Source organism: Schistocerca gregaria, chromosome 5 (assembly GCF_023897955.1).
Source record: "Schistocerca gregaria isolate iqSchGreg1 chromosome 5, iqSchGreg1.2, whole genome shotgun sequence".
Classification (NCBI taxonomy): domain Eukaryota; kingdom Metazoa; phylum Arthropoda; class Insecta; order Orthoptera; family Acrididae; genus Schistocerca; species Schistocerca gregaria.
Genome location: NC_064924.1, coordinates 599,878,951 through 599,891,179, shown reverse-complemented (window position 1 = coordinate 599,891,179; position 12,229 = coordinate 599,878,951). Strand labels below are relative to the sequence as shown.

Below are 12,229 nucleotides of genomic sequence, written 5' to 3'. Positions count from 1 at the left end.
TGATACCTTTTAGTATCTCCAGGGTTCTTCCACGTATACAACCTTCTTTCATGATTCTTAAACCAAGTGTTAGCTATGATTAAGTTGTGCTCTGTGCAAAATTCTATTAGGCGGCTTCCTCTTTCATTTCTTAGCCCCAATCCATATTCACCTATTATGTTTCCTTCTCTCCCTTTTCCTACACTCGAATTCCAGTCACCCATTACTATTAAATTTTCGTCTCCCTTCACTATCTGAATAATTTCTTTTATTTCATCGTACATTTCTTCAATTTCTTCGTCATCTGCAGAGCTAGTTGGCATATAAACTTGTACTACTGTAGTAGGTGTGGGCTTCGTATCTATCTTGGCCACAATAATGCGTTCACTATGCTGTTTGTAGTAGCTTACCCGCATTCCTATTTTCCTATTCATTATTAAACCTACTCCTGCATTACCCCTATTTGATTTTGTGTTTATAACCCTGTAGTCACCTGACCAGAAGTCTTGTTCCTCCTGCCAATGAACTTCACTAATTCCCACTATATCTAACTCTAACCTAACCATTTCCCTTTTTAAATTTTCTAACCTACCTGCCCGATTAAGGGATCGGGCATTCCACGCTCCGATCCATAGAATGCCAGTTTTCTTTCTCATGATAACGATGTCCTCATGAGTAGTCCTCGCCCGGAGATCCGAATGGGGGACTATTTTACCTCCGGAATATTTTACCCAAGAGGACGTCAGATGTGGGATGGTGCCCTCGGGAAAATTTACGATTGTAGTTTCCCCTTGCTTTCAGCCATTCGCAGTACCAGCACAGCAAGGCCGTTTTGGTTAATGTTACAAGGCCAGATCAGTCAATCATCCAGACTGTTGCCCCCGCAACTACTGAAAAGGCTGCTGTCCCTCTTTAGGAACCACACGTTTGTCTGGCCTCTCAACAGATATCCCTCCGTTGTGGTTGCACCTGCGGTATGGCTATCTGTATCGCTGAGGCACACAAGCCTCCCCACCAACGGCAAGGTCCATGGTTCATGGGGGAGGGGGGGGGGGGGGGGGGAGGAGCGGTTTTGTATGATTGTTAATTATGGAGCAATTGCATCAGCATACTCTGAAAGGAACGTAATTGGTATATAGTCTGGACCAGAAAACTTGCTTTTATTAAGTGAGTTAAGTTGCTTCACTACTCTGAGGTTATCTACTTCTAAGTTACTCATACTGGCAGCTGTTCTCGAATCTAATTCTGGAATATTTTCTTCATCTTCTTTGATGAAGTAATTTTGGAAGGGTATGTTTAGCAACTCTGCTTTGGCAGTACTGTCATAGATAATATTTCTATTGCTATTGTGCAGAGAAGGCATTTATAGTCTTGCCACTAGCATACTTTACATACAACCAGAATCTCTCTGGATTTTCTGCCACGTTTTGACACAAAGTTTTGGTTCTGAAACTATTGTAAGCATCTCACATTGAAGTCTGTGCTAAATTTTGAGCTTCTGTAAAAGATTGCCAATCTTGGAGATTTTGCATTCATTTAAATTTGGCATGCTTTTTTCTTGTTTCTGCAACAGTGTTCTGACATGTTTTGTATACCAAGGGGAATTATTTCTGTTGTTTATTAATTTATTTGATTTAAATATCTCAAGCCACATCTGGTCCACACACAAATTGTTAATTTGGAGGGAGTAAAGTGAATTTTTATCTGCTTTACTGAATAGGTATATTTTTTGTTTATTTTGGAGGATTTGGCAGATCAAAGTACTGAAAATCCCAAGTGCAAGGATACATTTTACTTTAGTTTTTTTATCACATACTCAGTACATGAAATCAAGCAATTTATGAAGAAAGCAGAGCTGTACATGATCTCTAACAGAGAACTCGGCATGGTATAAAACACACCTATATGCTGCAATTGAAAATTCTGTTGATCATGACATGTTCTTGGAAAATCTTCCTTCAAATTGTTTGCACAAACTCCACAGAGCATAAACACTGGTTGTTCTAGGACCTTATGTAACAAAATGGTTCAAGGTTACATAAAATATGCTCATAATATCTAGTCTCAGACATAAATGTAGTTTTGAACATTGATATGCCGAAAAATTTCCAAGATGACATGTCAAATGAATTTGCAAGCAATCAGTCCAAGCACAACAGTGCACAGTATCAATATATTCCAGAAAGCTTTGCACAAAAATGGAATTTTTCAAGGGGGTCATATCTAAGGTTCTATTGATCATGGGTATACGGGCTCAAGTGGTGTGGTTAGAACTTTCGCTAGCGATTATTTGTTTATTTATCGGAAGACTGGGCATATCGTAGCTATCCTCTAGTACAGAGTCAAAATTTAAACACTACACACTTCCTTCAGCATAGGTAAATTGGGTTGGACTTTTTGTGTTAGGTGCGCCTTTGACGTCTTATAAAAGCACAATTTGTTCAGGGGCAGTTTGTTCATTTCTTGCACTGTGGGCCACTATTACCTGAATAATAAATTTAGCAAAAGGTTCAACTTTTAACTGTATATTCTTTAGACATCTATCTGGAAACGTCACTTTCCCAATTTCGAAAAGCTTAATCCATTTCAAGGTACACTTACACAACCATGATTTTGCATAACAGAAGTATGAATTGTATGGATGGCCACTTTTATAATTTCTGTTTATGACAAATTGTTGAAATTTTTACCGTATTTTCTTAAGATGATCTCAGAGAAATTTTAAACTTTTTTCGATGTCATTATCTGTAACAGAGATCGGGAGGTTCAAGGTTACCCTACTTATGCACTTAAAATATGCTCATAATGTCTAGTCTGAAACAAATGTAGTTTTAACTCTTGTAGAAAAATTATTTTGTCATGCAAAATTCTCTTGCAAATCAAAGCCAATATTTTTTTGTATATTTTAAGTGTAGACAAGAATGTAATGCACTTTAATATAAATTAATGTAAATTGAACTTGCACTGGATGAGAGTCTTGCTTTTTTAACGAGAACAAGCACCTATTCTGCAGTATGGTCACTTTACATTGTACATACGTAGTATCACTTTAAAACTTTTTTTTTTATTCCTCAGGTGCTGGTTACTGGTTAATTTTTTTAAACTTAATTTAAGACTCAATTTATATTTGGATAAAACAAACGGCATCATTTGAATGAAAAGACTGTATAGTCTGCATTCCTAAAATGCTTCTGGGTGCGGGATTTATCACATGAGAAATGCTTCTTGACATTTGAGGTGTATGTATGTACATTTGCATAAACTTGAGACATCATGCCCATAAAAGAAAATTTGTATTTTTAATGTGGTACCACAACAACAAAAATAGGATAAAATTGGTCTGAACATACCTGAAAAGAACTTAAAATAATTGCTAAAAATTATGCAAAAATGGAAAGACCGCAAAGTCAGTAAAATAATTCTAGAAATATTTTTATTCCTTTAAGATACAAATCACAAACTGGGCACTTTCGATGAATTGTGTTTGATGAGTAAAGTACCCAGAAAAAATTTGGAGCATACCATTTTGTGTTAACCTTACATTATGTGTGCTCATTTGTTGTTATACAAGTCCAACTATATAAATGTGTTGAATTACATACATAAACTGCCAGAAAATTACTAATACACTGAGGTGACAGAGGTCATGGGATACCCCCCAACACCATGTGGTACCATCTCCTGTCCGTGTAGTGCAGTAACTTGACATAGCATGGACTCATCATTGGAAGTCCTCTGTGTAAACATTGCTGCCTCTATAGCTGTTCATAATTGATAAGTTTTGCCAGTGTAGGATTTTGTGCAACAAATGGCCTCTTGAATATGTCCCACAAATGTTTGGTGGGATTGGTATCGTGTGACCTAAGTGACCAATCATTTGCTCAAATTGTTCAGAATGTTCTTCAGACCAACCATTAACAACTGTGGCCTGGTGGCATGGCCCATTGTCATCCATAAAATTCCATCAATTGTTTGGGAACATGAAGTCCATGAATGGCTGCACATGGTCTCTAAGTATTCTAACATAACTATTTCCAGTCAATGATCAGTTCACTTGAACCAGAGGACAGCCTACAGCATTATGAAACCACCAACTTGCACAGTGCGTAGTTGGCAACCTGGATCAATGGCTTTGTGGGATCTGTGCCACACTGGAATGCTACAATCAGCTCTTTATGAACGAATATCTGGTTTCATATGACCAAGCCACTGTTTTTCAGTCATCTAGGGTCCAGGTAAAGCCTGAAATTTGGTATTCTCTGCACACTGTTTACATTGTAGATCTATGAATACTGATTTCTCTAACAATGTCCAAAATGGAATGTCCAATGTGTTCAGCATCAACTACCATTTCACATTCAAAGTCTGTTAAGTCCATTCTGCAGTCATAATCACATCAAAAACCTTTTCAAATAAATCACCTGAGCACAAATGACAGCTCCAACAATGTACTGCCACTTATACCTTGTATACATGATTCTACCACCATCTGTATATGCACACATCACTATTCTACGACTTTTTTCATCTCAGTGTAGATATGATTAAGCAGCACACCCTCTTGTAGCAGAGGGAACAAGGGAATAAGCAGAAAAAATGCTCCCCTCAGAACACAGAAAAGGTGGGTATGTTCCTCTTTAGGAGACAGGCAGGATAGTGGGGAACCAGCAGCCTCAATCCTCATTCTGGCTTCCTAACCAAAAATTTTGGCACATGAACAGATTTGTGCTTTTTTTGTGCTGAAACAGAGTAGCAGTGAGACAGTAGTGGTGGAAGAGGGATACAATAGTGCCAGTGGGAGGGAAAGAGAGGAGACAGGACAGTGATGGTCAGTTAGTTTCATTGGCAGTGAAAAGAAAAAGAGATGGACGAAGACAATAGTATTGAGAGCCAAAGAGAGGAGGGACAGTGATGGTGCACAAGATAGTCACAGTAAAAAAAAGCGCTGCTGATAGTAGTTCTGGGAGTAAAAAGAGAGAGAGGAGATAGTGGAAATGAAAACAAGAGATGAGTGGAGACCATACATATGTTGGAGGGGCCTGGAACACTCAGACTGGCAAACTTTAGCATGTAATTATTCGAGTGGCATATTTTAGACCAAAATTTCAAACGTGTGTTGTGCATATGTTCTATTTTCTTGGCATCAGTCCATTTCAACAGCTCACGGGTACTCTTTGGTTCCTGCAGGGTTGAAGGAGTCCCTAGCGCCACAGGAGGGCAATGAGTGCCCAAGTGGAGTGTATTTAGAGGCATGTGCAGGATGCAGAAAGGAGGTTGTCTACCAGCAGACAGTAATGAGAGCTCCTTGGTCTAAGTGATTTGTCGACAATGAGTGGGGCCGATAATGTGCTGAGCATGTGGTAGTGGAGTTCTGAAATGTCTTGGAGAGTTGGTGTTTGGTGGATCTGTGTGGTTAATACATCACACAATGGACTGAAGGAAGATGGGTTGGATTGTCGGATATCACAGTTCTTCTAACAGTGAGACTCAGTGTTTCTAGAGAAGTACTTTTTTCGATTGGGAGACACCTAACACTTTCTGGTTTCACCTCTGTGTTTGTTCAGTTAATGTTGTCCTCTGTAAATTTGCAGATGCTTATGCCTGGGGAAATTGTATAAATTTTGAGTCTTGCTGTTCTGGTACTTACACTATTGCCTCTTGCATCCAACAGCAATATTTTGTATACATTTCAGTGTGGCCAATTCATGGGCCATGACATTTACACTTCTGTGTGAACTGCAGATTTTGACCAGCTGCTATTTACTGTGTATTGATGGAACATGTTTCAGTTAGAGGTCTAACTTCTGATTTATTAATACATTTTTAGTGAAAGCAGTCTATGGGTCATGACAGAATAACTGCTGTCCAGTGTAAACTGTAGATTTGGTCAGTTGTGATTTAGGTGCACTAATACATCGAGTTTCTATTAGAGACATATGCTCTAATGTATTGACACATTTCAGTGTGAGCAACCAATGGGCTGTTGTATACCAGCAGTTGCTGTTCTGAGCAAACTACCAATATGGCCACTTGCAATAAATAACAAACTACTGTTGTGTACTAATTCCCACTTTTCCAGCCAGCGAGTTAAGTTCTGGTAGAAATGTGCTTAATCATCCAACCATCTCTCTCTCTCTCTCTCTCTCTCTCTCTCTCTCTCTCTCTCTCTCTCTCTCTCTCTCTCTCTCTCTCTCTCTCAAATGATTTGTACTGTGCAACAAAGAAAATTTGAGTTACATTTGCTGGCACATTGTACAAACTTTATGAACCTGGAAGACAAATTGTTTTACTTATGGGAATTATTTTGAACCATCACTGTAATTTGTCAAAAGCTGCTGTGTTACTGTATTACCATGTTCCAACATACAGAATGAGCCTCTGAGGGGTCCTTGGGACTGAGGCCCGGTTTCTGCAGGATTTAGAATGCTATGTATTAAAGAAAGCAAATATGTTTGCATACAAAAAAAATTTCCGGAACAGTATGTGAGGATTGAGGTGGCTGGTTCTTCACTTTTCTGTGAGTCTTCTAAAGAGGAACATTCACTTTTTTTGTGCTCTGACATGCACATTTTTTCCTCTGATAGAAGCAATGCTCCATATGTCTCTGGAGAAGGTTTATTCACTCTTTGCCACAAGGGCTCGAAAATCACCTTAACGTAGCAGTTTCAGTCCATATTGTTTTCAATACATAGCCTATATTTTATAATATTTCCAATGATGTGCCAAACTACCATGTGTAAGTTCACTACACTGCTTAACAATGTATGCTGCCACATTTTGGACACAGCAGCAGCAACAAACACGTAACCTGCTATCACATATAAGTTGGACGGACAGAAGCAGAACTACTCCTAACAGATTACATTTTAGCACTGTATGGTAATGATTCTGCTCACATTCTCTATATGTGGGCCCAGAAGTGTTTATGGTTTGTTCAGAATGGAAGCCAATGTAATAGCATCTATGCCTCCAGCACATACCACAATACGTAGTATTCAAGAATCGACATATGAAGCACCACACTCCAAGGTAAAAGAAAAAACCACACTGAACTGTTGTGCTTGCAATATTCTAGTGTAGCAAACTGATGTTCTTTTCATTTTATTGTTTTGTGTCATAAGAATTTTCTATAATTTTTTGTTGCAAAACTTGATCTCTACACCTCACATTCCATAAAAAGAATGTCTGTCTTGTGTTTGTGATTAAATGAATTTTTGTGTGTGTTGTGGTGCCTTTACTCTGTCAGTTCCCATCAGTTGCTCAGATCACATACCTTTACCCACCTTTTGAAGTACGGTTTTCAGCATTTTATTCTCACTCAATAACAGCATTGACTGAATACACATTAAAAAGAGATTTTGCTACAGTGTGAATATGCTACTTTGCTCTCTCTTCATGTAATTTGAAATGTGTTAATCTTTTTTATGCCACAGTGCCAGAACAGCTTTCATTTTTATGCATGTTCTGGATTATTTAGGTTATTTTGGCTACAAGTTTAACAAGGTTCCAGAATGAATTTTTCACTCTGCATGCTGGCATGTCGGTAGAGTACTTGCTCACAAATGACAAAGGTCATTGCTTCGAGTCCTGGCCTGGAACACTGTTTTAACCTGCCAGGAAGCTCATAAAGTTTTTGCAACTGGTTATTGTGCAACAAATGGCACCCTTCCATAGAATTCTTTATTTAATACTCCTATGTTGAGAGTAATACCTGTCTGCATATCCCAGTTCTAAAGTCGCCTGCACATGATTTCCTACACCTCTCCTGGGGTGGAAACCTGACGTACTCATACAAGGCAGATTATCCCACATCCAAGTAAGAGTAGTCTGTGTGTTGTAGTTAGGATAAAAATATTTAAAATATTAAAATTTTATATAAACTTTGAAACAGATACTTCTGCACAACTAACATATCAATTGTATCAGAAAATAACATGCAATAATACTTACATCGCAGAATATTCAAATAAACCATAATAAGGGTTGAACATTTCCTTTGACAAGAGAAAAAACCATTCTCTTGCTAAACCACCATAATCCAAACCAACTTCACCTTCAAATTCCACCCACAGTTTTGTTTTCAGCAAATCTAGTCTATTGACACTGCTGATGATACGATATGAATCTTCTAAAATATTCTGTCGTCTTACTTTAATTTCAAACTTATTCGGAACGTTATTCTGTAAATAGAAGAAGAGCATTTTACTGTAGGTGACAGTGATTATAGTGGTATGCAAGCAAAACAACTGGTGTGTGTTGCGTTCTGTTCAGAGTGTGATCCAAAATACTTCATGGCTTTGCCTGTCACATCTGTCTTTGACCCATGCCACACACTTATCCATTCCCTTCGCTGGTAACTGGCAACCCTGTAGGAAGCATCACATTACGGCACTGTTTCTGCTTCTGACTCAACCTAAGAAAATTTATGTGCTCAGTAAATTGTCACTTCTGCACCCAATATTTGTAAATTTTGCTTTATGCCAACCATTGTGCCAACTCCAGAAGCCAAATATCGTCACAGTACATAAAATATGAAACTCAATGGAAAATGCTGTACATGCACCCTAAAGTGCTTGATAAAGACAGCTGGGGCATAGTGACAATATGTGCCAAGTGTCACACGCTACACAGCTCCTTGCCACTGAGCAAAGCACACGACCCGCCTGTTTATGTGCACACCACTGTAACTTAGGTAATAAGATGTTGAATTACATTCCATTCTATTACATGTATTATCAACATATCATACTGCCAAAATGTGAAATTAAAATATGGGGAAGATAATCACGCATTTTGTATTTGAGAATATGACATACTGATATTAGACACTCACCGGTTTTCTAAGCTGGGATTTCATATATTCATATTTTCTTTTGTAATCCCGAGAATAAGGAACTGCCTGAGGAAAGATAAATATTTTAATACCAACTGAATTACAGCTGTCATTATAACAAAGATGAACTAATTATATACACTTACTGGCCCAGCTATTTGAGGATTTGATAATCTTGGATCTTCCCATTGTGTGGTACGCGTGTCTGAAAGATATAAGAACAAACCCAATAAATAAGGACAAAATTCAGATAATGAGCAGAAAAATTCAATTGGGTAATTCTTTGTCATGATCTCTACAGAAATGAAGGAGGTACACACACTGCTTGACATATATTTAGGATTAGAGGTACTCTTTCGAACTGGACCATCATGTTAATGCATATGAAACACTGGATTTGGCAATGAAATTTCAAATAGCAATCCTGCATACCCCCACCATCCAGACTGCTTCTCCCATCATGCATAGTTGCTCGCAGTTTGGTCTTTGTAGCTACAGACAGTAGTCACATGTGCGTGAGTTCTCTCTCTCTCTCTCTCTCTCTCTCTCTCCTCTCTCTCTCTCTCTCTCTCTGCTGTGTGTGTGTGTGTGTGTGTGTGTGTGTGTGTGTGTGTGTGTGTGTATGTGTGTGTGTGAGAGAGAGAGAGAGAGAGAGAGAGAGAGAGAGAGAGAGAGAGAGAGAGAGAGAGAGAGAGAGATAATGATGGAGGGCGGGAGGGGAGAATCAATAGAAAAATCTGGATGGAGGTAATGGGTTGAGGGGGTGGAGGAGGGGGCAGGAGATGAATTTGGACAGAGATGGGGGGGGAGGAGGAACCAGATCCACAAAGAAATGGGGGGGTGGGGGGGGGGGGAGAGGAGGAGGAGGAGCATATGGGCAAAGAAATGGGGGAGAGGGGAGGAGGAGCAGCAGCAGGAGCATATGGGCAAAGAAATGGGGAGAGGGGAGGAGGAGCAGCAGCAGCAGCATATGGACTAAGAAATGGGGAGGGAGGGAGGAGGAGGAGGAGGAGGAGGGAGCATATGGACAAAGAAATGGGGGAGGGAGGAGGAGGAGGAGGAGGAGGAGGAGGAGGAGGAGCATATGGACAAAGAAATGGGGAGGGAGGAGGAGGAGGAGGAGGAGGAGAGGAGGAGGAGGAGCATATGGACAAAGAAATGGGGAGAGGGGGGGGAGGAGGAGGAGGAGGAGCATACGGACAAAGAAATGGGGAGGGGGGGGGAGGAGGAGGAGGAGGAGCATACGGACAAAGAAATGGGGGAGGGAGGAGGAGGAGGAGGAGCATACGGACAAAGAAATGGGGAGGGAGGAGGAAGAGCATACGGACAAAGAGATGGGGAGGGGGGTGGAGGAGGAGCATACGTGACAAAGAAATGGGGAGGGGGGTGGAGGAGGAGCATACGGACAAAGAAATGGGGAGGGGGGGTGGAGGAGGAGCATACGGACAAAGAAATGGGGAGGGGGGTGGAGGAGGAGCATACGGACAAAGAAATGGGGAGGGGGGGTGGAGGAGGAGCATACGGACAAAGAAATTGGGAGGGGGGTGGAGGAGGAGCATACGGACAAAGAAATTGGGAGGGGGGGTGGAGGAGGAGCATACGGACAAAGAAATGGGGAGGGGGGTGGAGGAGGAGCATACGGACAAAGAAATGGGGAGAGGGAGGAGGAGCACACGGGCAGAGAAATGGGGAGAGGGAGGAGGAGCACACGGGCAGAGAAATGGGGAGAGGGAGGAGGAGCACACGGGCAGAGAAATGGGGAGAGGGAGGAGGAGCACACGGGCAGAGAAATGGGGAGAGGGAGGAGGAGCACACGGGCAAAGAAATGGGGAGAGGGAGGAGGAGCACACGGGCAAAGAAATGGGGAGAGGGAGGAGGAGCACACGGGCAAAGAAATGGGGAGAGGGAGGAGGAGCACACGGGCAAAGAAATGGGGAGAGGGAGGAGGAGCACACGGGCAAAGAAATGGGGAGAGGGAGGAGGAGCACAAGGGCGAAGAAATGGGGAGAGGGAGGAGGAGCACAGGGGCGAAGAAATGGGGAGAGGGAGGAGGAGCACAGGGGCGAAGAAATGGGGAGAGGGAGGAGGAGCACATGGACAAAGAAATGGGGAGAGGGAGGAGGAGCAGATGGATAAAGAAATGGGGAGAGGGAGGAGGACACAGTGGGAGAAGAAGAAGGTTAGAGCGTATATCCAATTCACACACATATTAAAAATGTGCGATTTTTCATTTCATTTCCATTCAAGCAAACTGTGTCACAGCAAAGCGTGGTTGCGCACAGCTAGTAACAGATGTAATTAAAGGATCTTATGGCATTACTAACTGTGACACCCCATCTGGAGTTTTTCACCTGCCTGGTGTGAGTCTTTCTATTTGAAGCCTCTTCAGGGACTTTCACATCTTTGCAATGAAGATGAGATGAAGTAATTAGGATCACACAGACATATAGGCACCCAGCAAAGAAAGTATCGGATCTGAGCAGGAACCAAACCCAGAACCACACAATAAGAGGCAGTTATGCCAACCATTAGATCAGAAGCAGCAGATTCAATAACAGACGAACACCATACAAGACATCTGAACTACAAAATGAATGAGGGTGGGGTATTCTACATTAGGATAATGTAGCCTTGATAATGATAAAATTTAGCAATCTGAAGTACACACTGTTGGAATATCCACTTTATGAACTATATCTAGTACTAGCTGACTTTCACACATTCTCATCTACAAAGAAACTTGCAGCTGTAAAACTTGCAGACTCAAATGAAGAGGTTATAGCCCCAGTAAAAGGATGTTATGTAGATCTTCCAGAATATGTACTTCATGGTGCAATCTACTCACTGGAAAAAATATGTTGAGAAAGTGCATCCTACACTTAACAAGTCTTTTACTATCAGGTAGATAAATTTTCCCTCCTCTTCTCATATATTGTTCTGTAGCCCCTTCCACCTTACTGTTTGGGAAATATACTCTCATTTGTTCAAAATGCTTTACTTCTGAGACACTATTGTGAAGAAGTTCCAGCACTAGCCTGCAGTGTTATTTAAATTGTCTCATTTACATACACTTAGAGTTATTCACATTTTTCTTAAATGTCATTAAATTTAAAGACTTCAGCTCTTGGAACAAAAATTAGCAATGGATGTGACATCATTCAAGCTGATATCATTTTAACAACTTTGATTTTTTATTGTACAAAACACAATGGAACTTGTCCGTATAACAACAAATATAATTATTAAGATGTATAGATATTAAGATATAACAACAAATATAATTATTAAGATTATTTACAAAATATCATCATGATGCCTCGGCTTTCAAGGTAATTTAATACTTCTATTTAGTCATTATCGAGGAATTTTTGCAAATGCTAAGAAATAAGTAGATATCAATTCTAAGTAAATAATCTT

General features: G+C 40.5%; 1 protein-coding gene across 8 annotated transcripts in view; it reads right to left on the bottom strand.

Annotated features, from left to right (window-relative positions):
* The window catches only part of LOC126272480 (E3 ubiquitin-protein ligase Nedd-4), a 203,398-nt gene that overhangs the window by 39,915 nt on the left and 151,254 nt on the right, over nucleotides 1–12,229 (bottom strand). For all 8 annotated transcript variants that reach the window (XM_049975359.1, XM_049975360.1, XM_049975363.1 and 5 more), the window contains exons 11-13: nucleotides 8,959–9,017; nucleotides 8,813–8,878; nucleotides 7,930–8,159 (exon numbers count right to left, since the gene is read on the bottom strand). In XM_049975359.1, coding sequence (XP_049831316.1) covers nucleotides 7,930–8,159; nucleotides 8,813–8,878; nucleotides 8,959–9,017 — 355 coding nt within the window. The remainder of the gene's footprint in view (nucleotides 1–7,929; nucleotides 8,160–8,812; nucleotides 8,879–8,958; nucleotides 9,018–12,229) is intronic.